Source organism: Culex pipiens, chromosome 3 (genome assembly GCF_016801865.2).
Source record: "Culex pipiens pallens isolate TS chromosome 3, TS_CPP_V2, whole genome shotgun sequence".
In the NCBI taxonomy this organism is placed as follows: Eukaryota; Metazoa; Arthropoda; class Insecta; order Diptera; family Culicidae; genus Culex; species Culex pipiens.
Window position 1 is genome coordinate 173,469,456 of NC_068939.1, and position 26,488 is coordinate 173,495,943.

General features: G+C 32.8%; 1 protein-coding gene across 4 annotated transcripts in view; it reads right to left on the bottom strand.

Annotated features, from left to right (window-relative positions):
- LOC120417046 (nephrin) overlaps positions 1-26,488 on the bottom strand; it is a 392,997-nt gene that overhangs the window by 123,919 nt on the left and 242,590 nt on the right. For all 4 annotated transcript variants that reach the window (XM_039578999.2, XM_039578995.2, XM_039578998.2 and 1 more), the window contains exons 2-3: positions 5,842-5,974; positions 558-763 (exon numbers count right to left, since the gene is read on the bottom strand). In XM_039578999.2, coding sequence (XP_039434933.1) covers positions 558-763; positions 5,842-5,974 — 339 coding nt within the window. The remainder of the gene's footprint in view (positions 1-557; positions 764-5,841; positions 5,975-26,488) is intronic.

Sequence of the window (26,488 nt, forward strand, 5' to 3'; positions counted from 1 at the left end):
GATGAGTAATTTGGTTCGGAGATTCTATCATTTTCCAATCGCATTTTTTTTTATTAATTTGAAAACTCTTTGAAAATTATGAGGTTTTATTTTAGTCCTGGATTTTTTATTGACCGATTTTAAATGTCAAAATATCAAACAAAACAATCTAATTTTTCGCTCTACATCATTGCCTTAGTGTTCTTGATTGCGAGATTCCTACTAGATGACCTTTGGATTGTGTGTCCAACTGCCTACCAGCGACTCTATTGAGATAGGACCCAGTGAGACGACCTGGACCTATTTCCAAAAAAAATCCTCATCATGTTGAATTTTTCATCAAATCAAGTCTACGTCTTATGGAGACGCATGGTGATTATAGATTTCTTGATGTTTCTTAAACCATAATCCTCAGAGTCCTGACACTTAATATTTTCAGATGAATCCGATAAATTGTGTTTTTTTTACAAAATAAAAATTTTGATTAGGCAATTCAAATCCTAATAATTAGCCAAATCGGAGCCCTTTTGAAATGCAGAAATCAAAACAGAGTAAAATCAACAGAAATCGCTACTCACTGATCACGGACAGCTGCACCCGGGTGTTCCGGGTGGGGCTCTTGTGAAAGTCCACCCGGCACCGGTACACCCCACTGTCGGAGCTCTTCGTCTGGCGGATCTCCAGGTAGGCGGGCGTCCGCCGCGGATGAAAGTTGGCCCGCCCGTCGAAGGACGTGTTCGAGGTGCGGTGCGACCCCTCCCGCTGGGGGTCCCGGGCGTCGTACCTGGAAGAAAAACGGGGAGAAGAAATGTTAGATTTTTGTTATAAGAATTGAAAGAAAATTGAACTCTGGAAAATTCAGGATCTCAGGATCACAATCGCTAAAAAGAAAACAAAAAAGAAGTCCCAAACAGTACTAACGTTTGATGTTTCCTCAAGTTTCATTGTGAGTTTCCTTTTTGTAATGTACTCTCCTGTACTTTCTCCCTCTCCCAATCCAGTCGAAAGAAAAGCCCACGCAAAACAAGTCCCATTTCAACCCCCGGTAATGATCTCATTTGTTCCAGTCGCCGTCGTCCTTCGTCTTCTTTGGACGACGCCGGGGAAATCCAAGTCGACAAATACAAAAGGACACCCCACAGAAGCCACCGCGGCAGCAGTCGCTCAGTTTGAATTACTTTCTCATTAAAAGTTAATCAAAAAACGCAAATTGAAAATAATGAAAGCCACGACTGAATAGGGTGGGAGGGGTGGTCGTCCGAGCTTTGAAAAGCTCACTCAAAATGTGTGCGTTTGCGGGCGTTGTTTTTGAGCCTTGGCCTCGGGATTCCTTGGAGAAACTGAGCCAAGATGATGGGAGTTGATTTTTGGCGTCGGCAAAGAGAATACATAATGCAATCAAATCGTACGGGATACGAATTGCCCGGGAGTTCGTTTGAGAGTGGAGTTTGGTAATTCAATTGTTTGGAAATAATGTAGTACGAAAGGATTGAAAACGACACGAAAAATGATTTAAATTAGCGAGTAGTCCAATTTGAATGAATATCGCAATTCATCAAATCATTAAATTTAAATTTAATAAAATATGACTCCAAACTTTAAAAATGGCAAACATTGTTTCGCAAAAGATGCCCACCTAGGAAGACCTCCCAAGACCATCAATGACATTCAACAGCCAGTCCAAGTCAGCTTTCGATGCACCATTAATCATCGAGCCCGTCCAACTTCCCAACCTCCTCCCCGGGGGGAACGCTTTGAACCTCGAGTTCTGCTGAACGGCAGCAATCAACAATTGTTTGCTTTGGATAATACAGAACCAAACAAGCAAGGCGAGCGGCGTAGAGTCTGTTGTGTTCCAAGAATGAGAACAACCTTCCGAGGGGGTGGGCATCGTTTTCCCTCAACACTTGGCTACAACAAATCGAGGTCGACCGGAAATTAAACAAGATGTACCGACCGTACCCGACCGGGAAGATGCTACAGAGAAGGTGCAATTTTGAGAACATTTGACGTGAAATCGTTGGAAATGTTGATTTTTGAACAATATTTTAGTAAGTAAATGTAAAAATTGCCGGAAATGCGCACCACTTTTCTGGGAAAACTTATTGTAACAGACACAGAGAGCAGCAAATGGGCGCTAGGGGAGTTGTAGTCGTAGTCTTAGTCCAAGACCACGCACTGACTGTCTTACAGAGGAAACCGGAAATCTCTTGGTCGATAGGGGGAAGGGAGACTGCACAGCTTCCGGCAGACAGCAATCAACGTCTTTGTGGCCGTGAAGAGCACGAACCCAAACCAGAACCGGTGCATCTAGCAATGGAAAACCAACTTTGGGTTTTGATACTGGGAACGACCACTTTGTTGATCGACTGTGAAGCTTGTGTCAAAGGGAAATCATTGCTGATTGTTGGTTTGCTTAACTTTGATGTATGATTTGGATTTCAACTGAAGACAAATGGGATCGAATGGTGCTCAAGGTACCGCTGATTAGGCAAGATTTGTTTTGATCCATTTCACTTCTGCTCAGAAATTCTTCCAGAAATCAGCCTTTTTTTTTGTATATTTTTATCTGACAAAATTTTTTAAATTGCCATCCCTATCCAAACGAGAAATTCCATAGAAAAAACAAAAAACAAAAAACAAAAAACAAAAAACAAAAAACAAAAAACAAAAAACAAAAAACAAAAAACAAAAAACAAAAAACAAAAAACAAAAAACAAAAAACAAAAAACAAAAAACAAAAAACAAAAAACAAAAAACAAAAAACAAAAAACAAAAAACAAAAAACAAAAAACAAAAAACAAAAAACAAAAAACAAAAAACAAAAAACAAAAAACAAAAAACAAAAAACAAAAAACAAAAACAAAAAACAAAAAACAAAAAACAAAAAACAAAAAACAAAAAACAAAAAACAAAAAACAAAAAACAAAAAACAAAAAACAAAAAACAAAAAACGAAAAACAAAAAACAAAAAACAAAAAACAAAAAACAAAAAACAAAAAACAAAAAACAAAAAACAAAAAACAAAAAACAAAAAACAAAAAACAAAAAACAAAAAACAAAAAACAAAAAACAAAAAACAAAAAACAAAAAACAAAAAACAAAAAACAAAAAACAAAAAACAAAAAACAAAAAACAAAAAACAAAAAACAAAAAACAAAAAACAAAAAACAAAAAACAAAAAACAAAAAACAAAAAACAAAAAACAAAAAACAAAAAACAAAAAACAAAAAACAAAAAACAAAAAACAAAAAACAAAAAACAAAAAACAAAAAACAAAAAACAAAAAACAAAAAACAAAAAACAAAAAACAAAAAACAAAAAACAAAAAACAAAAAACAAAAAACAAAAAACAAAAAACAAAAAACAAAAAACAAAAAACAAAAAACAAAAAACAAAAAACAAAAAACAAAAAACAAAAAACAAAAAACAAAAAACAAAAAACAAAAAACAAAAAACAAAAAACAAAAAACAAAAAAACAAAAAACAAAAAACAAAAAACAAAAAACAAAAAACAAAAAACAAAAAACAAAAAAACAACAAACAACAAACAACAAACAACAAACAACAAACAAAAAACAAAAAACAACAAACAACAAACAACAAACAACAAACAACAAACAACAAACAACAAACAACAAACAACAAACAACAAACAACAAACAACAAACAACAAACAACAAAAAACAAAAAGCAAAAAACAAAAAACAAAAAACATTTTTTTATTTTATGATTTTATGATTTTATGATTTTATGATTTTATGATTTTATGATTTTATGATTTTATGATTTTATGATTTTATGATTTTATGATTTTATGATTTTATGATTTTATGATTTTATGATTTTATGATTTTATGATTTTATGATTTTATGATTTTATGATTTTATGATTTTATGATTTTATGATTTTATGATTTTATGATTTTATGATTTTATGATTTTATGATTTTATGATTTTATGATTTTATGGTTTTATGATTTTATGATTTTATGATTTTATGATTTTATGATTTTATGATTTTATGATTTTATGATTTTATGATTTTATGATTTTATGATTTTATGATTTTATGGTTTTATGATTTTATGATTTTATGATTTTATGATTTTATGATTTTATGATTTTATGATTTTATGATTTTATGATTTTATGATTTTATGGTTTTATGATTTTATGATTTTATGATTTTATGATTTTATGATTTTATGATTTTATGGTTTTATGATTTTATGATTTTATGATTTTATGATTTTATGATTTTATGATTTTATGATTTTATGATTTTATGATTTTATGATTTTATGATTTTATGATTTTATGGTTTTATGATTTTATGGTTTAATATGAGCAGAAATGAGCAGATTTGGTGAAGTTCGATGTCGGACGCGTTGGGAAGGAATGACTTATTCGTACAGATAAATGCTAAATTTGAAGGCAGATGCAAAACATCAATGGCAATGCATTGCCATTTCTCTTTTAATCATAAAAATAAATATTCAAATTCGTAGAACTCACAGCTGCGCCTCCCCCGACAAACAAACTGATTGACTCGGCGTCCAATTCCCGTAAGTGAAACTTCCGAGCAAGTAGATTACTATTGTTCCCATCGAGGGTACACACAAAAGCCCGGAAAGTCAACAAAATGCCAAAAAAGCGTCAACAACTGCCGATCGAAATTTCCGGCCCCAGTTCTGCCCAATCCCAGAAAGGCCCTGAGGAATTTTCATTTTCTCCCATTCGTCACGATATCCGGTTTCCGGTCAGCGACAGCAGCAGCAAAAAGAAAACAAAATTTGCCCGGAAGTTTACCGGGAAAAACGAATCGTATATAAATATAAATTCCGATAATGTTTGTCGTTACACGGCCGGAAACACCGCCACCGGGCTTTCGGCACTGGTGTTGACCGGTGCCTGTGCAACGTGGTCCCTTTGGTGAGGATTTTTCGGGATTTTCGGTGTTTATTTGGATACGGAAAAGTTGTTTTGATTATTCACAGCTGTAATCTGGGCAGATTTATGATGATCTGTTAATCTGGAAAAAAAAGTGTATATATTTTTTAAGAGTTTTTATTCGATAATACTAGTTTAAAGCTAAAAGTAACTCGAAAAGGCAGTAATTTCTGTACTAGATTGATTTGATTTGAGTTCTCAGAGATATTTGAAGTATAACCTTACAAAAAGATATTTCTTCGATTTTGCAATGCAATTTTTTTAAAAGGTTTGCAGTTAATATAGATTGAAGTTGCTCCTCGATTTTTTTCAAATCTATCATTTCAGAGGAAACTTTAAAATTCTGTATGATAATTTACTTGGGAAGTTGTCTTACAAGTAAAATGCATTGAGGCTTGTTTGTTTCGAGCAAACATAAAGCAAAAAAAGATCAAGATTGCTTTTTTAATTCCGAGGAAATTCTGGTTTTCAATGCTTGACATCGATTTCAATGGAAATAATTTCGCCTTCAGCTTGTCACCGCATTGTTTGCGGTTACGATTGAAAAATTTAACATTCAGAACAAGTCGGCATGAAATCATTCGCACTTGTCGTCCGGTGCGGCCATCATAGAAAAAATTGAGCTGTCAAGTCGTGAAACAACGACTTCGTCACCAGAGCTCTCAAACTGCGTTGAAAAATTGTAATTTAATTCACTTTTGGACGTTGACTTTTGGCAACACTGTCTTCAAAAACACCCGCTGCCTTTCAAGCTGACACTGTCGCTGACAGGTCGACTCAATTAAGGGTGACCTCCCTCCCTTCCAGTGAGTGTGTACTTAACACCTCAATTATCACAATTTCGGCACTTTTCAACAACAACAGAAAAAAGAAAAACATGCCAACTGTCACCGGGTACAAATACTTACGTGTACAGCGGAATCGACAGGCCGCCCTTGTACCAGATGACCAGCGTGGCCCGGTCACCGTCGATCTGCGACGTGATGTTGCACTCCAGCTTCCCCGTCATGCCCTGGACGGCCTCGGCCATGTGCAGGGGGGCTGCAAGAAAGGAAGCGGAAAATTATGTAATAGGTATGGTTTGGTTATTGGTGGAACTGGGGTTCGGGGGTCGGGTCGTCGGGGGGACGTGGTTTAGTAGGCATGGGGGGTGAGGGGTAATATTCGGGGTTGGGGGTGGGCTTTGTGTATTTTTTGCGGTTGGGGGTAAATGTGTAGTGGTAGGAGTTAGATTGACGAGTGGAGATTGAGATTGAGGATTTGAGATTGAGATTGACGATTGAGATTTGAGATTGAGATTGAGAATTGAGATTGAGATTGACGATTGAGATTGAGATTGAGATTTGAGATTGCGATTGAGATTGATATTGAGATTGAGGATTGAGAATTGAGAGTTGAGATTGGGATTGACGATTGAGATTGAGATTGCAGATTGGGTATTGAAGATTGAGATTGAGATTGAGATTGAGATTGCGATGAGATTGGCATTTGCAGATTGACGATTTGCTCATTGCGATGAATTGCATATGACGATTGCAATTGAGATTGCGCACAATTTTAATCTTTCGAATCTCTTGCAGACTTGCGATTCGACATTTCGCACATTAATCTATGCTCAATTCATCTTTCTCTAGCTGCTATCTCAATCTCAATCTCAATCTCAATCTCAATCTCAATCTCAATCTCAATCTCAATCTCAATCTCATTCTCATGGGATCAAGTTTGGGATTTGGGATTTGGAAATTGGAAATTGGAAATTGGGAATTGGAAATTGGAAATTGGAAATTGGAAATTGAAAATTAAAAATTGGAAATTGGAAACTGGAAATTGGAAATTGTAAATTGTAAATTGTAAATTGTAAATTGTAAATTGTAAATTGTAAATTGTAAATTGTAAATTGTAAATTGTAAATTGTAAATTGGAAATTGGGAATTGGGAATTGGAAATTGGCAATTGGAAATTGGAAATTGGAAATTGGAAATTGGAAATTGGAAATTGGAAATTGGAAATTGTAAATTGTAAATTGGAAATTGGAAATTTGAAATTGGAAATTGGAAATTGGAAATTGGAAATTGGAAATTGGAAATTGGAAATTGGAAATTGTAAATTGGAAATTGGAAATTGGAAATTGAAAATTGGAAATTGGAAATTGGAAATTGGAAATTGGAAATTGGAAATGGAAATTGGAAATTGTAAATTGTAAATTGGAAATTGGAAATTGGAAATTGGAAATTGGAAATTGGAAATTGGAAACTGGAAATTGGAAATTGGAAATTGGAAATTGGAAATTGGAAATTGGAAATTGGAAATTGGAGATTGGAAATTGGAAATTGGAAATTGGAAATTGGAAATTGGAAATTGGAAATTGGAAATTGGAAATTGGAAATTGGAAATTGGAAATTGGAAATTGGAAATTGGAAATTGGAAATTGGAAATTGGAAATTGGAAATTGGAAATTGGAAATTGGAAATTGGAAATTGGAAATTGGAAATTGGAAATTGGAAATTGGAAATTGGAAATTGGAAATTGGAAATTGGAAATTGGAAATTGGAAATTGGAAATTGGAAATTGGAAATTGGAAATTGGAAATTGGAAATTGGAAATTGGAAATTGGAAATTGGAAATTGGAAATTGGAAATTGGAAATTGGAAATTGGAAATTGGAAATTGGAAATTGGAAATTGGAAATTGGAAATTGGAAATTGGAAATTGGAAATTGGAAATTGGAAATTGGAAATTGGAAATTGGAAATTGGAAATTGGAAATAAGAAATTGGGATTGGGACCTTGAATCAATTTTATTTTCGCATTTTAAACAAAGATTGCTATCCGTAACCCGCATCGTAAAGCTCACCGCGCGAAACTCGAAATCATCACCCACGGACGACGTGTCCAAGAAACGAAACGTCGGGAAATAAAACGGAAAATCTCATTGGACAATAAATTTTATTTAATTTTCCCTGCATTGCTCCCTTTTTGTGTTCCTCGACATGACCTGCATTTTTTGCGTTGCTCTGCTTCTGGTCCAACCAAACGGTAGTCCTGTCCGGAAGTGTGAAAATAGAATTACGCCAAGAACGCAGACTCCATCTGTGCAAGGGCAAAGGGAGCAGGACGATGATTGCAATTGCAACAATTGCAAAGACAAGGGTTGCTCACAAAGTAAATTACGTTTGTCGGGTGAAGCAGTCGAGGATTGTGAATTCGAAGAACTTGCTTCAAACGGTTCGCACCAAGGGAGAATTGAATTGAAGTGGCAGAAACCGTCATAAGCTCGTTGATTTACAAGATTGTTACGAAGAAGTTCTCTTCGGCGTTGAAGGATAACTGATTTTCTTGAAATATCTCCAGCTTAAACGAAATTTTCCTGATGACCTTTTCACTGAAACTACTCTTCACATTGCCCTTTTCAGAAAAATCTCACTTTTCAATCTGCTCATCCACTTTTCTATTCCATACAAAACACTTCAAATCCTTTTCCCAGCAAGCATCCCTCTTTTTTTTTTGCACAAATCCCCCCCTCTTCGAAATCCTTCCCATATCATTTTCGCCCTTTTCCCTGATTTCCAGTAAATCTTCCCCGGGCCTCGCGGTCCCCAGGTGTGAACAGATAAGAGAGACATTTTCACCTGTTTTCCGGTGGAAAATCTCACCCCGGCCTCACTCCTCTCCCCCTTAACAGCAGTATCAACACAGTTTCAGCGGCCTGCTTTCAAATGAAAAGAATCGTCCTTTTCATTCCGCAGAACACCACCACTGCAGCTGATGGGTTTCCCAGACGTAACGATTTCCACGACAAACTTTTGAAAATGGCTAATTGCATCATAAAAGTCTTAAAAATTGTCCTTAAAATTCAGTTTTCATAAATTAAAAATCATTCTCAAAAAGATCAATTAAACTTGGTTAAAAATTAACCAAATTTTCACCTCCCCATTCACACGGCCACCGAATGTGCTGCAATTTTTCCACTTGAGTGCAGAGGACTGCGCTCGTTCATTCGTTGGTTCATTCAATGAGTGAAAACGGAACAAAAAAGAAGCCATTCCCTTTCGCTCCCCTTTTGCCTTGGACACCTTTGTTGTGCAAAATCCAGCCAGAAGCAAGGAGCAAAAAAAAACCTGGTTCCATTTCACGTTGACTTTTATTCCCGTTTTCCATTTTTTTTTTTGTCTCGCTTTTACCTTTCTCAAATGAGCTCTCTATTTGTGGAGAAAGCAGGGCGGTAAAACGTTTTGTGGAAAATTCAAAAAAAAATTAAATTGTTTAAGTCCAATTCATTTTTTTTGCGTAAACAAAAAAACAGTATATTAAAAAAAACAAAAGAACGATTTCAAAGTAAGCAACTATCATACAAACAGTGAGACATAATCAACAAAATGAGACATAAAAGAATAATTAAAAAGAATTAAAAGAATGAGACAAAAACAAAAGATTGGAAAAGGACACAGTGAGACAGAACAAGCAAAGTGAGACAGAGTAGACAGATTGAGAAAAAAATATCAAAAAGAGACAGATTAAACACAATTAATACGAATAAACAAAGTAAACAAAGTGAGACAGAACGGGCAGAGTGGACATAGCGAGACAGAATGAGTAAAATTGAGACCACATTAACAAATTGAGATAGAACATTATGACATTTAAACAGAGTGAGACAGGACGAGCAGAGTAAAAATAGCCAGACATAATAAGTGAGAGTGAAACAGAATGAGACCAAAGTAACAAAATGCACATAACAAGACAGAGTAGACTATGTGAGACAAAACGAGCAGAGTGAGACAAAATGAATAGATGGAAACAGAATGATTAGTATGAGATAGAATAAACATAGTGAGACAAAATTATCAGAGCCAGACAGGGTAGACAGAGTGAGACAAAGTAAACAAAGTGAGATAGAACGAGCATAGTGAGACAGAGTGGACAGTTTGAGGAAGAATTTGCAGAGTGAGACAGATTAATCATAATGACACCGAATGAACATAGTGAGACAAAATAAACAAAGTAAGACAGGACAAGCAGAGTAAACATAACGATGCAGAATGACAAGAGTGAGAAAGGATGAACAGAATGAGACAAAATTAACAAAATGCACAGAACAAGAAATAGTAGACATAGTGAGACAGAATAAGCAGAGTGTGACAGAATGAGCAGAGTGAGACAAAATGAATGGATGGAAAGAGAACGAACAGTATGAGACAGAATAAACACAGTGAGACAAAATAAACAGAGTGAGGCAGAGTGAACAGATTGAGAAAGAATGAGCAGAGTGAGACAGATTAAATGAATGAACAGAGTGAGACAAAATAATCTAAGTGAGACAGGACGAGCAGAGTAAACTTAACCAGACAATCAAAAGAGTGAGACAGAATGAAAATGAGATAAAATTAACAAAACGAGACAGGATTTATATAATGAGCAGAGAAAGAGACAGAATGAACAGAAGGATACAGAATGGGTTTGGGACAGAATAAACAGTATGGGCATTATAAGCTGGCTGAGACAGAATTAATAGAGAGAATCAGAACGAATAAATTTTGACGAAATTCTCAGTAACAAAGTGACTGAACAAAGTGAGTCAAAATTATTAGAGTGAGATATAATGAACTTAATGAAACTAAATGATTATAGTGAGACAAAATGATCAGAGTGAGACAGAGTAGACAGATTGAGTCAGCATGAGTAGAGTGAGATAGAGTAAACATATTCACACCGAATGAACAGAGTGAGACAAAGTAAATAAAATGAGACAGAGCAAGCAGAGTGAAAATAGTGAGACAAAACAAAAATAGTGAGACAAGATGAACAATATGGGACAAAATATACAGAATGAGACAAGATTAACATAATACGCAAAGAAGGATACAGAATAAGAAAAGGGAGATAGATTGAGCAAAGGTAAAAATAAAGAGCAGTGTGAGACAGAGCAGCAAGTATAGACATTATTAACGGGGTGAGACAGAATGAATAGAGTGAGGTAGAAAGAAGACATTTAGATAAAATAAATAAAAAGGGACAAAATGTCCAAAGGAAGACAAACTGAACAAATTGAGACATAACGAAAAGAGCAGAGTGAATAAAGTGATACAATGTAGAAGGTTTGAGACAAACACAACATAATGAGACTTGAAGAATAGAGTGGTAAAGAGAGAAACAAGTGAGACAAAATAATCAATGTGAGACAAAATGAACAAAGTGGGACAGATTGAACAAAGTGAGACAGAGTGAACAAAGTGGTAAAGAGTGAAAAGAGTGAGATAGTTTGAACAAATGTAGACCGAAATAACATAACGAGACAGAATATAAAGTTTAAGACAAGACAGGAAAGACAGAGTGAACAAAGTGAGACAGATGGAACATGCTGAGTCAACGTTAAAAGAGTGAGACAGAATAACAAGAGTGAAACAAAATCAGCAATTTGAGACAGATAATCAGAGAATAGTTAAATTAACAAAGTGAGACATAATGAGTGGAGTTGGGTCACAGAGTGAGACAGAGTTGACAGAGTGAGACAATGAATCATTACGAATTTATTTATTTTTTCTCAAAAATCTCCCAAAAGTTGTACCGCCCAAAAGGTTGACCAAAACAGGTGGGAAAAAAGTGTTAATGAGAAGCTTTCACGGAATGCAGCCGGTAACAAACGAAGCAGAAGCTCCGCTAGAATTGTTATGGCACCACCCACTCCCCATTCTCTCCCCGAAGCTTTCAATTGTGCATCCCTTTGCTGTTGGGCACATTTGATTTGTAATTTGCATTTTTCGTTAGTTACCGTTTCAGCTGCTCTTTTTTTCTGCTCACTCGAAATTTTTATCCACCGAAGTGAGCTTCATTTTCCACCTGGTTTGGTGGTTTTGTTTCAATTTGTTGGCAGTTTCATTTCAGTTTGCCCCTGCGGGGAAGGGGGTTGAATTGAGCAAAGCTCAATTTATATCACTAACGAAGAGGAAAATTGACCAGGTGAAAATGGGATTGTCCTAATGGGGGAGGGGCGGGCAGAATGGTTACTCTGTGAGTTAAAAATGTAAACCTCATTTTCCAGCGGGTGATTATCAGTCAGAGTAAGTTTATATAACAAAGTGACAGACTCATTATTGGAGCTTCGCAAATGGATTCAAGTGCTTTCATCAGTACAAATTTACATGTTGATTTAAAAATATTTGGTGGAATCAGAGATGAAAGGGCAAACATAATCCTATTAATTTATGCAATCTGATATAAAAATAATTCAACTCAACGCAACTCAACTCAACTCAACTCAACTCAACTCAACTCAACTCAACTCAACTCAACTCAACTCAACTCAACTCAACTCAACTCAACTCAACTCAACTCAACTCAACTCAACTCAACTCAACTCAACTCAACTCAACTCAACTCAACTCAACTCAACTCAACTCAACTCAACTCAACTCAACTCAACTCAACTCAACTCAACTCAACTCAACTCAACTCAACTCAACTCAACTCAACTCAACTCAACTCAACTCAACTCAACTCAACTCAACTCAACTCAACTCAACTCAACTCAACTCAACTCAACTCAACTCAACTCAACTCAACTCAACTCAACTCAACTCAACTCAACTCAACTCAACTCAACTCAACTCAACTCAACTCAACTCAACTCAACTCAACTCAACTCAACTCAACTCAACTCAACTCAACTCAACTCAACTCAACTCAACTCAACTCAACTCAACTCAACTCAACTCAACTCAACTCAACTCAACTCAACTCAACTCAACTCAACTCAACTCAACTCAACTCAACTCAACTCAACTCAACTCAACTCAACTCAACTCAACTCAACTCAACTCAACTCAACTCAACTCAACTCAACTGTAATAGTGTGACAAAGTGACAATCCGTAACTAGCTATTTCCCAGGTTGCTTTTTCCGGGATCAATTTTTCAACTCTCCACTTGAGGCATCATTGTGCAAGAAGTAGATAATAAAGGTCCTTCCTTCCTGGGCACATCCAGCACCTCTCTGGACGTGACGCGACTGTGTGTTTGGCGCTGTCAACTGGTCACGATGTATCAACAATTTTTCACTTCATTCTCGTCCCGCTCTCGACCCTCTTGCAGCACAATAGTGTCATTGGTCTTGTTCGGGGCTCTTGAGGGTTCTTTCACACTTTACAGATGAAGATAGTCACATGTGTGCGATGAGAAGTCCTGTATGCGGGATGCGAATTTTTAAAACTTTAATTTTCGTAAATTTTTGTCAAAAGTTTAAATTTTTTTTTTCAAGTTCATTTTTTTCAAAATTATTATTTTTGACGCATCAAACTTCTATTCTTTGCCAAAGGTTCCCTTTTTTGGTGGTGTGGTTCTGACAGTGACAAACGGAATCGTGTGAAAGTCGTGTGCTGACGCGTTTGGGTAGGGGAAAAGCTCTTATGGTGGTAGTGGTGATGAGTGTAATTGTGAGGAGAACAGTTTTTAAACTCGATTTTCCCGGAAGGAAGCAATTTTTCTCCCGCAAAAGCTTTAAAGAAAAAGTTCTGGCAGCTGGGTTGAAATGAACTTTAACTTTCTTGGAACGATTTAAGTTGGGAAAAGGAAATTTGTCTTCGATTTTGATGATACTTGGAACTCAGCATTTTTACACAGAAAAAAAATCATGGTAAAATTACATCTGGGAAGGGGTACATCTTTTATGTCACAAAAAATGTGTAATTTTACCTCTGGAAATTTGTAATTTTACCACTTTTCTGTTGTAATGTAACTTATTCAGTCTAAATTGAGGTAAAATTACATCATAAAAGAGGTAATCAATGAGACACGGGGAACAATGATAAAATGGCTCTCATAAGTCATAGTTTCAACCAATCAGGCTCATATTTGGGGGAAAGGTGTGTCTACTGGGTACACGCCTGCCATAATAGTGGCTTCGGTTATTAAAAGTTATTTTTGGCATATTTATAGAGTTTAAACTTCATTTAACCAAAAATAAAAAGTTATTTGGGATAAATATATGGATTTTACAAAATTTAAATACTTTTCAGTATAACTTTTTTTAATTAAAGTTCCATGTTGGCAAAATTGCTCTGAAATGTTCAAGGTATGTCACCTGCAATGGAACAATGCAAAAACATGATGTTTTACTAGAAAAGTATTGATTTTCATAGAGTGTCTCATTGTTCCCAACCTGTCTCATTGTTCCTGTCAAGTGCGTCTACAATGAGACAGTGCTTTATTTCTGGCTATAGAGGTCGGATCGATCTCATATTTTGGTCAATGTTTGAACACATTAAAAGAAAGAAAATGCAACAAAAAGCTCATTAAAGCATGCTGATGAAAAAAATAGAAAAATCGTTGAAAGTTGAAAACCAAAAGTGTCTCATTGATGACTATCCTACCCTACTTTTGAATCTGAGTTAAACTTAAAAAGAATCTGCTTTGCAGTATGTAAAAGAAGCACTTTGCACAATTTTTTTATCCATATACAAATGTAAATAAAAGGTATTAAAGCATTTTTTTTTAATATACCGAAAGAAAAATTGTTTTCAATTGAAAAAAAAATCGCCTAACAGTTATTTTTACAGATCAAATTTGTAATTTTTTATGGAAAAATTACTAACTTTTTTCATCATTGATTTTCACTTGTATGACTGGGTTTATTACAAATTATTTTGAATTTTGTGAATTGATTATTAACAGCCAAGAAAAAGTTTCTTATGAAGTTTAAAATGTCAGACTAATAATTAATTTCCATATTGTTTTGGTCACCGAGAACTGATGTTAATTTAATCTAATCGGTCTTTATCGGTGAAATCTGACGCAAATTTTAGAAGAAAGATAATGAAATTTTAGGTGGATAGGTCGACTAAGAGTCATAGAAGAAGATATAAAGGACGGAAAACTAAGTCAGCGAAGGGCCATTTGAGGAAGTATGTGTGTGTGATCAAGTCTTTTAGCCTTCTAATTTGGCTCTGTACAAGTACTGAGCGAAACACACAGTAAATGTACAGAGACAACTTATTCCTGCAGCGTCATCCATATGACTCCCGGACGGCCAAAAGAAATGATCGCACACCGCCTATACATACAACCGGCACGTTACTTTGGTTCTACCGATGACATTTATTGCGTTCGGATATTTCTGGGATGTGTCTTGAGCCTTGCTCTGGTAGCTTGGTATTCAAGACAAAGCCGTACTGCATTACCCTTGCGCTCCATAAATAGAACAGTTCTAATTTACTTTTCTTTTATCCGAAAACTTTTTATTCCCATATTGTTTTGGTCACCGAGAACTGATGTTAATTTAATCTAATCGGTCTTTATCGGTGAAATCTGACGCAAATTTTAGAAGAAAGATAATGAAATTTTAGGTGGATAGGTCGACTAAGAGTCATAGAAGAAGATATAAAGGACGGAAAACTAAGTCAGCGAAGGGCCATTTGAGGAAGTATGTGTGTGTGATCAAGTCTTTTAGCCTTCTAATTTGGCTCTGTACAAGTACTGAGCGAAACACACAGTAAATGTACAGAGACAACTTATTCCTGCAGCGTCATCCATATGACTCCCGGACGGCCAAAAGAAATGATCGCACACCGCCTATACATACAACCGGCACGTTACTTTGGTTCTACCGATGACATTTATTGCGTTCGGATATTTCTGGGATGTGTCTTGAGCCTTGCTCTGGTAGCTTGGTATTCAAGACAAAGCCGTACTGCATTACCCTTGCGCTCCATAAATAGAACAGTTCTAATTTACTTTTCTTTTATCCGAAAACTTTTTATTCCCATATTGTTTTGGTCACCGAGAACTGATGTGGGAATAAAAAGTTTTCGGATAAAAGAAAAGTAAATTAGAACTGTTCTATTTATGGAGCGCAAGGGTAATGCAGTACGGCTTTGTCTTGAATACCAAGCTACCAGAGCAAGGCTCAAGACACATCCCAGAAATATCCGAACGCAATAAATGTCATCGGTAGAACCAAAGTAACGTGCCGGTTGTATGTATAGGCGGTGTGCGATCATTTCTTTTGGCCGTCCGGGAGTCATATGGATGACGCTGCAGGAATAAGTTGTCTCTGTACATTTACTGTGTGTTTCGCTCAGTACTTGTACAGAGCCAAATTAGAAGGCTAAAAGACTTGATCACACACACATACTTCCTCAAATGGCCCTTCGCTGACTTAGTTTTCCGTCCTTTATATCTTCTTCTATGACTCTTAGTCGACCTATCCACCTAAAATTTCATTATCTTTCTTCTAAAATTTGCGTCAGATTTCACCGATAAAGACCGATTAGATTAAATTAACATCAGTTCTCGGTGACCAAAACAATATGGGAATAAAAAGTTTTCGGATAAAAGAAAAGTAAATTAGAACTGTTCTATTTATGGAGCGCAAGGGTAATGCAGTACGGCTTTGTCTTGAATACCAAGCTACCAGAGCAAGGCTCAAGACACATCCCAGAAATATCCGAACGCAATAAATGTCATCGGTAGAACCAAAGTAACGTGCCGGTTGTATGTATAGGCGGTGTGCGATCATTTCTTTTGGCCGTCCGGGAGTCATATGGATGACGCTGCAGGAATAAGTTGTCTCTGTACATTTACTGTGTGTTTCGCTCAGTACTTGTACAGAGCCAAATTAGAAGGCTAAAAGACTTGATCACACACACATACTTCCTCAAATGGCCCTTCGCTGACTTAGTTTTCCGTCCTTTATATCTTCTTCTATGACTCTTAGTCGACCTATCCACCTAAAATTTCATTATCTTTCTTCTAAAATTTGCGTCAGATTTCACCGATAAAGACCGATTAGATTAAATTAACAATAATTAATTTAAAGTCACATTTGAATTTTAACAAATTTACTGGTAAAAATTCTCAGATGTTGTTAAGTTGACAATACAAAATTTAGTGTTTAGAAATGTACCAACACTTGACTTGATTTTCAATTAATTTAAAATTAAACTTAAAAATATTTTAATGTACAGTATAAAAGAAACAGATTTATTTGTGCTATTATTGCACAAAATAAATTTTTATGATGGTATACAATCTACTCAAAAATTAATTCAAAATAACGTCACCAGTTAAAAAAAAAAATATCAAAATTTAATGATTAATGTTTTGTAATATTGCTATTGAATTATCCAAAAATGTCTTTAAAATTAAAATTATTTAATTACGATATTGATTTTGATTTGATTTGATGTGATAACCAACAGGGTCACAAGGATGACCTATGTAGCGGTTGCCTAGAATTACAGTGGCTCAGACTTAAAAGAAGCATCTTTAAATTACTACCGTAAAAAGGGAAAATTGTTTAATAACGAAATTGAACAAGGAAAAAAAATAAGTGAATTACCTCACAAAGTTTTTTTTTTGTGATTTATTTTGAAAATATTTACTTTTTCTGCCATTCTATAGTGATTAAACAGCCTATTCATTACCACCAAAAAATAACGTCATGATTCGAATTCCCGGACGCTTCGAAACCCGGACACTTCAACTTGTTTTATCAATTATTTGGATATGAGTTCGCATTATGAATGTCAAAACTGTGTTATTTGATGAATTCTAACATCAACTTTCATATAAAGTTTGTTTGAACGCTGTAGTTAATGCAAAAACAATTAAATAAAATAAAATTATAAGTTTACCAAAATTGCGAAACATTTCAACTGAAATATTTCATAGGCGTCCGAAGCACCGGGAAGGCAAAGCAGAAATTTATGTTTTTGATTTCCTTAAATTCTAGCAAATTTTTATATAAACTATCGATTGTTTTGATGTTAACAGCTTATTTGAGACCTGAAGAATGCCATTCACTAACATTTCAGTCCAAATTTGTGCGATTCATTAGAAAAAACGATTGTCCGGAATTCGAAGCAAAAGTGTCCGGATTTCGAATCAGCTTTTAACAGTGTCCGGGATTCGAAGCACAACAAGTTATTTTATTTTTCAATTTCTGATGAAAAATTGTTAGAAAAGACATATTTTGCATGCATTCTCTTGAAACTGACTGTTTATACTAAATCCTGATGATATTTCTACATTTCCAACTTATTACATGATTTTTTGCCAGCTATAACAATAATAATATGGTACTAAGTGTCCGGATTTCGAATCATGACGTTAACAGTGCTGAAAAGTTTATTACAGCACTCATTTGAGTGTCAAAAAATACAACTGTTTTACACTTGTTTCACAAAGTGATACTTTTTAAAACAAATATAAAGCGAGCAAACAAATGTTTGATTATCGTATGGATAGTGCTGAAAAATCATCATTTTGTAACTTGTTGCATAAACTCCAATTTTTGCATCATATGTGATTTATTGAAGATTTTGTTTTCCAAATTCAAATGAGTTAAATCTTGAAAATTCAACATCATCTCTTTTTAATATCTAAAATTTCATGGTCAAAGACAATCTTAGGGAAAATTGGACGAGCTTTCCGATAAAAATATTTACGAGACTGAAAAATAAAGTCAATCGTATAGAAATTGTCAAAAACCATCAAAAAACCATTTTTTTCAATATTTTTATTTTTAAAACCGCTGTAACTTCACAAGGATTGGAGTTAGGACAGTAGTCAATATGGAGACTTTTATGTATATTGTCTGAAGAACCGATTCCCGTATTCGATTTTTGAAGATTTTGACGTTTAGAACACATTTCAAAAAAACAGTTTCAGTAAATGATTTTTGTATTTTTTAAGGTGAGTTGCTCCATCCTGCATTTTTCGTGAGCCTTTTTTTAACATCTTAGGCTATTTTCATAAAAATTTTGAACGAAAAAAAAATCGTGGACTCACCCTTAAATTTGACCTTTAAACTTAAAAATAAAAAAGTCTCATAAAAGTGGCGAGTTTTTTTTTCTTTCAGTGTATTTTTTTCGGAAAGCCCATAAAATTTTCTTCAAGTTTGTCTTTGACCACTTTTTGATATGATGCAACCGCTTCGAGATACAGCGATATTTAAATTACGAATTACAAAAATATTTAAAACGCTAACGCCCTTCTCAAATGTCATTATCGAGTGAAATTGGCTCCATATACACAAAAATTGCTTACATAAGCGTAGGATAACATGTCAACAAAGTTACATTGAAATCGGAGAGGGTCAAGAAAAAAGTACCTAAAAAATTCCTATTTTGGGATGAAATTGCTCACATCAAAGTTCTAAACAATTTAACCTATGTCCTTAATTCTATTCAGTTTATGATCAATCTTGGTGATTTGAAATAATTTGTAATTCAAAGAATTAATTTAAGTTTACTGATAAGCCCTTTCTTCAATTTTGATGCTTTCAATTCAAAAGTACTTGCAATAAATTAAACTACACCAAAAAGAAAGATAACTAAGAAAATCGGCATTTTAAAACCTTCTGAAAATTATAAATTTGAATAATGTCGATATTGTCGAAAGTGTTTTTAAAGGATATTTATCATTGCTCTGAATATTTGTTAGCTTAGCTTCGAGGAAGTTCATTCCTTAAGCTTTTAATATTTCTTTCAATTTTACTGCATCAAAGATCAAAGGTCTCCCGTCAATACCTCGTTCACCGGAAAATATTGCGATCCGCTCTCCAGTGGACCATATCCACCATAACCTCGACATTTTCAAATGCCCAAGGGACAAACTCGAACTCGACAGCATCAAATCCCAGTTATCCTCCCCCTGAACCGCGTAGTACGTACTGGGTGTGTACTACAATACGAATTTTATTTGTTGAGCTTATATTTTATCGCCACCGTTGAGCCGGGGGAGCCCATTTTATTGTCCTAAACACGGGTGGTGCTTAACGGCCATGTCCAGCAAAAAAAAAGTCGCCGGCCCCAAAAGCTCGCAAGATTTGCAGCATGAGGGTGAGAAACTTTTCAAGGTTGTGAAATTGTAAGGTTGGCGTCTACATTGGTTTCTATTCTGTTTAGTGTGTTAAAAAATGAATTAAAGCAAAAAGTTTGACTTAACAAATCCATTCACAAGTGGAACATCATAAGACCTATATTTGTAACAAATGTTCAAAAATTAAAATTTGGTAATTTTGCAAAAGGTCGCAAAATTAATCTTGATTTTAAATTTAACTCTTTGAAATTATTTCGAATGTTTCATAAAGATTTTCTTTATCGTTTCACTAAATCTCACTTTTGAAATTTTGTGATATTTGTTTTTGCTGGTTCCAACCTTACAAATTGAAATATTCTTGATTTGGAAGAGTTCCAATTTCATAGAACAAGAAAAAAAAAGCCAGCACAAAAAAGAGCATTTCATAAGACTGACGTGCGTCATACTCATATACCACAGAGAGCACACACACGTGGTCACCGGAGTCATGTGACCATCATAAAAAAGTGCCCCTAGGCTCGAATCAAAATAACCAATCCGAAAAGCGGACCAAATTTTTTGTTGAGCTTTTTTTTATATTCTGCTGAAACGTACTGCCCACTCTGTAAAGAGGACGGCCGGCATATACGATCTAACACACACAATCCATAAATAACATTCCATGGGCTGGTCATAAGGGGATATGTTCTTGTTATTATTGCCTTTTTAGGGGGAAGGCACTTGGGAGTTGGATCTTTTGAGGAACTTAAGATAAAAGGACACATTTTGGACTGAGAAAGGTAAAATTGATACAGAAAAAAAATCTAATACAAAAAAATTAAGATTGAAGAAAAAATCACACAAAAAAGTTTTGATTAGCTGCTTGTTTTTTAAGGAATGTATTTAAAAAAAAATCATGTGACATTTTTTTGACAACCAACTCATGAGTTTTAAACTTAATGGCTTTTGATGCTGAACTTTAAAATTTAATTTCGATAGAGTTGAAAACAAATTATTTTTTTAGATTTTTCTTAATTACCTAAAAATGTTCTTTGTCATACTGGTCATGTCTGCAACATAACAACATATCATATTTTTTTTCCCTTTTGTATAATCGCAATAAATCGTGATGGTTACAAGGAAACCCCTTATGTTTATACATCAAATTTTTTGTAATATTCTGCTCTACAACTTTGTAAAACTTTGTTACACTCTAAAAAATAACCCCGAAGAGTTAGAAAAAACATGAAGTTTTAAAATGAAAAAAAAAGGTTCTTAATGAAAAAAATTGAGTTATTCCAGATACAAAAAGTACATTCAATTTCCCATAAAATTACATCTCTAAAAAACTTTACAGTTGCGTAACGAAAAGTGGCAGATTTTTGAAACTATTTTTTGTAATTTATGTTTTGAACATAAGATTCCTACAATGATCAAAAAAAGTTTGGAAAATTAATTTAAAATCTGATAATCTTCCAAAAAATCTTCTTGTTTAATCCAAATCATGTTTGCTCTTCACAAAAATAATATCTTTCTTGAACTTCAGACATCTGAAAAGACCCCCCTCCCCCCAGTTTCCAAATTCCCTCAGATGGCATAAAATTCGCCGTTTTTTTTTGCGAGATCGACAAGCTGTTATTATATCCGCATCCTAATCCAACCCCCGGGGGGAGATTTCACGGAGACCAAAAAGCTTGGTTTTATTTCACCCCAGAAAAAAAAACTCGAGAAGCTCTCTCACAACTCCCCTGTGGGTGAGTGTGAGCCACGATAAAATATCCCTCTCGAAACCCAAGAGAGTCAAAAAAGTAAAGAAAAAAGTGGGTTACGGAAAACGATGTCTGACATGTGGTGCCCAATGTCGTGCAGAATTTGAAGAAGGGGGACGAGAAAAAGTTCAAAAAGATATATACCGGCGCACGACCCTGGGAAAATCGTCCTCGTAACGATCGGGGAAAATATGGTGGAAATGCAATTTGATTGTCGTCATGCTAATAAAACTTCAAAAAGTGGCCCCTCCGGAGGGGACGACGGCGTCGATCGAAGTTGACGAGGTCACGTGTAATGTTGAAAATGATATATTCGATGCTATTTTTCGAAAAAAATATCTTGAAAAGGGACCATACATAAACGACGTAAAAGCATTTTTGGAAATTTTATCCCCATCGTGGAAAAAAAAATTGTCAAAATTGTCAAAATTGTCAAAATTGTCAAAATTGTCAAAATTGTCAAAATTGTCAAAATTGTCAAAATTGTCAAAATTGTCAAAATTGTCAAAATTGTCAAAATTGTCAAAATTGTCAAAATTGTCAAAATTGTCAAAATTGTCAAAATTGTCAAAATTGTCAAAATTGCCAAAATTGTCAAAATTGTCAAAATTGTCAAAATTGTCAAAATTGTCAAAATTGTCAAAATTGTCAAAATTGTCAAAATTGTCAAGATTGTCAAAATTGTCAAAATTGTCAAAATTGTCAAAATTGTCAAAATTGTCAAAATTGTCAAAATTGTCAAAATTGTCAAAATTGTCAAAATTGTCAAAATTGTCAAAATTGTCAAAATTGTGCATTTTTTTCAAACTGTTTTAATTTGTTTCAAATTGTTTATATTTGTTTAAATGCAGGGTTAGTATTTTTTTATTAATTAAAAAATCCATAAAAATAGAAAAACTGGTTAAAAACTTTGCCGAAAATTTTATAAAAATGGGTGGAAATTTGTAGAAATTTGTTAAAAATAATTTTGAAATAATGGATAAAAATTGTAAAAAAAACTGATTAAAATTGAAAAAAAAATTAAAAAATAAAACATGTAAAAATTGAAAAAAAATGTTAGAAACAATTAAACTGGTATAAAATTGTTTAAAATTGCTTAAAATTGTTTAAAATTGTTTAAAATTGTTTAAAATTGTTTAAAATTGTTTAAAATTGTTTAAAATTGTTTAAAATTGTTTAAAATTGATTTAAATTGTTTATAATTGTTTAAAATTGTTTAAAATTGTTTAAAATTGTTTCAAATTGTTTAAAATTGTTTAAAATTGTTTAAAATTGTTTAAAATTGTTTAAAATTGTTTAAAATTGTTTAAAATATTTAAAATAGTTTAAAATTTTTTGAATTGTTTAAAATTGTTTAAAATTGTTTAAAAATGTTTAAAATTGTTTAAAATTGTTTAAAATTGTTTAAAAATGTTTAAAATTGTTTAAAATTGTTTAAAATTGTTTAAAATTGTTTAAAATTGTTTAAAATTGTTTAAAATTGTTTAAAATTGTTAAAAATTGTTTAAAATTGTTTAAAATTGTTTAAAATTGTTTAAAATTGTTTAAAATTGTTTAAAATTGTTTAAAATTGTTTAAAATTGTTTAAAAATTGTTTAAAATTGTTTAAAATTGTTTAAAATTGTTTAAAATTGTTTAAAATTGTTTAAAATTGTTTAAAATTGTTTAAAATTGTTTAAAATTGTTTAAAATTGTTTAAAATTGTTTAAAATTGTTTAAAATTGTTTAAAATTGTTTAAAATTGTTTAAAATTGTTTAAAATTGTTAAAAAATGTGTAAAATAGTTTAAAATTGTTTTAAAATTGTTTAAAATTGTTTAAAATTAATTTATATTGTTAAAAATTGTTCAAAATTGTTCAAAATTGTTTTAAATTATTAAAAATTGTTTAAAATTGTTTCAACTTGTTTAAAATTGTTTAAAATTGTTTAAAATTGTTTAAAATTGTTTAAAATTGTTTAAAATTGCTTAAAATTGTTTAAAATTGTTTAAAATTGTTTAAAATTGTTTAAAATTGTTTAAAATTGTTTAAAATTGTTTAAAATTGTTTAAATTGTTTAAAATTGTTTAAAATTGTTTAAAATTGTTTAAAATTGTTTAAAATTGTTTAAAATTGTTTAAAATTGTTTAAAATTGTTTAAATTGTTTAAAATTGTTTAAAATTGTTTAAAATTGTTTAAAATTGTTTAAAATTGTTTAAAATTGTTTAAAATTGTTAAAAATTGTTTAAAATTGTTTTAAATTGTTTAAAATTGTTTAAAATTGATTTAAATTGTTTAAAATTGTTTAAAATTGTTTTAAAATTGTTTTAAATTGATTTATATTGTTTAAAATTGTTTAAAATTGTTTAAAAATGTTTAAAATTGTTTAAAATTGTTTAAAATTGTTTAAAATTGTTTAAAATTGTTTAAAATTGTTTAAAATTGTTTAAAATTGTTTAAAATTGTTTAAAATTTTTTAAAATTGTTTAAAATTGTTTAAAATTGTTTAAAATTGTTTAAAATTGTTTAAAATTGATTTAAATTGTTTATAATTGTTTAAAATTGTTTAAAATTGTTTAAAATTGTTTAAAATTGTTTAAAATTGTTTAAAATTGTTTAAAATTGTTTAAAATTGTTTAAAATTGTTTAAAATTGTTTAAAATTGTTTAAAATTGTTTAAAATTGTTTAAAATTGTTTAAAATTGTTTAAAATTGTTTAAAATTGTTTAAAATTGTTTAAAATTGTTTAAAATTGTTTAAAATTGTTTAAAATTGTGTAAAATAGTTTAAAATAGTTTAAAATTGTTTAAAATTGTTTAAAATTGATATATATTGTTAAAAATTGTTTAAAATTGTTTTAAATTATTTAAAATTGTTTCAACTTGTTTAAAATTGTTTAAAATTGTTTAAAATTGTTTAAAATTGTTTAAAATTGTTTAAAATTGTTCAAAATTGTTTAAAATTGTTTAAAAAAATTTTAAATTGTTTTAAATTTATATTTTTCAGTGTTATAAATTAAAAGCAACTTGAAGATTCATTGCTTTCATTATGTTTATGGACTCAGTGTAAAATATTCCACCAAATATATTTCCAATAACTTTTGCTGTTTCTAAACTCAAACTCAGAAAGCAGTACCTAAAGAAGGTTGGTAACATCTTGAAGCATGGTTAAATATCGATACACGGCAGCGCCGATCTCTTCAGAGCCACTCGTGTAACACGTCCCAGTCGGTGGAAACCTTCTTCGCGACATTCTCGTCGCTGCCCGGAATCGAATTCTGGCGCGCGATGTTACCGGAAGAAATTGTGTCCTCGTCGTATTTTTTCCCCTACGGGGAGGTGCTTCCCCTCCCATCTCATGTCCGCAACGCGCACTTGACACGTGACGACGACGTCGTCGACACAACGACGATAACGACGTCATCTGTTGGCTTCTTGTTCTCCGCACGTGGGACTTTTCTGTGTGATTCTGGTGATACCGTAATTGGATGTGAAAATGATAGATCAGTTATACTCCATAAAAAGTTTCGCTACAAAAATGTAAAAAAAACACATGCTGATAATAACAAAAAAATCTGAAAAAATCTAATAAAAACCATTTCAACACAATAACGGTAACCTGAAATGACGTAAAAGACTGTGTGTCATAAATTTTCAATCAAACATATAAACACAAGTGGAAATGATTAATATGGGTTGACAATATGGGCACAATAACAAAAGTAGGGTAAAGAGCCATAATTGTGGCATAGTTTGTGACTATTTGACAAAAGCTTTATTGCTAATTTAATGACATGTTTGAAACAATCAAACATCACCCACAATTGCGTGGGTGGACAGGAAAAATACTGTCCGGATATCCGGAAGGACACCCGAAGCACCGAGTGGTCAAAGCACTTCCATAATAATCGATATTTGTGTGCGTGCGTTCTGAACATATCGTCATAAAGTGCTGACGGTTGCCATTATTGCAATTTAATGTGGCTTCCAGGACCGGGGCCCGTAAATCGAAACAAAGTCAAATTCAATATTTGCCAACAGCAAATAACCATCGCCGGGTGCTTTGTGTTTTGTTTGAAATGAAAACTTGTTGACGTAAATTGATTAAGTCGAGTTTGTTCAACAATATCACTCGATGATAAGCTGGCTGGATTGTTGGTGAATAATTGAATGTGTTGGACGTTGGGAGTAGATTACTTGTACAAACATAACTTGGTTAATCTGGAAAACATCAACAATGAAAAATTTCCATCAAACAAAATAAACTAAATTTTTATACGTTTGGTTAAATATGTTGGCCCACTTTAATTGGTGTCATCAGATAAAAACAGCCTAGATGGACAACAGCCATTTGTTGACCAAACCAGATTATAAAAGAAACATTTTAAAATTGAAACCTTGTTTTGTAACCTCATCGATTCTTAAAACATTCATTGCTCCTGTTATGGCCTGTTTAAAAAAATCTAAATTCAAGCTCGATTTTAGAAAACTTAAAGCAAAATCATCACCCAATTCGTTTAACATCTTTACAGTTATGCTAATATCGAAAATATGCAAATTAACAATAAATTAATGAAAATATATTCTTTCCTACATTCAACGTTTCGTACCAATCTATGGTTCCAAAAGTCAAAATTTGTAAAAAAGATTGAAAAGAATTCATTTGATCTAAAATGCATAAGTAAGCGTCATATTATGTATTCAGAATTATTACAATCTATTTTTCAAGTTTTTTTTAAATGAAAATTTCAATTCAGCCAATATTTTTAGATTGTTTGAGGAAATTTTGAAGGGGAGCGGGGGGCACTGACTTGAAATAACATTTGCACTGGCCTTATTATCAAGTTTAAAATTGGTAAAAAATAAACAAAATCTCTTTGCCTTCCTAATTAAATAATAACATAGATTTTGCTTTTGGCTTGAATATCACTTCTTTCCTCGCAGATGTTTTTTTTTGTTTTCTTTTTGCTTTTATTAGTAACAATTTATTGTTAAATGCCTTAACCATTCAATTTAAA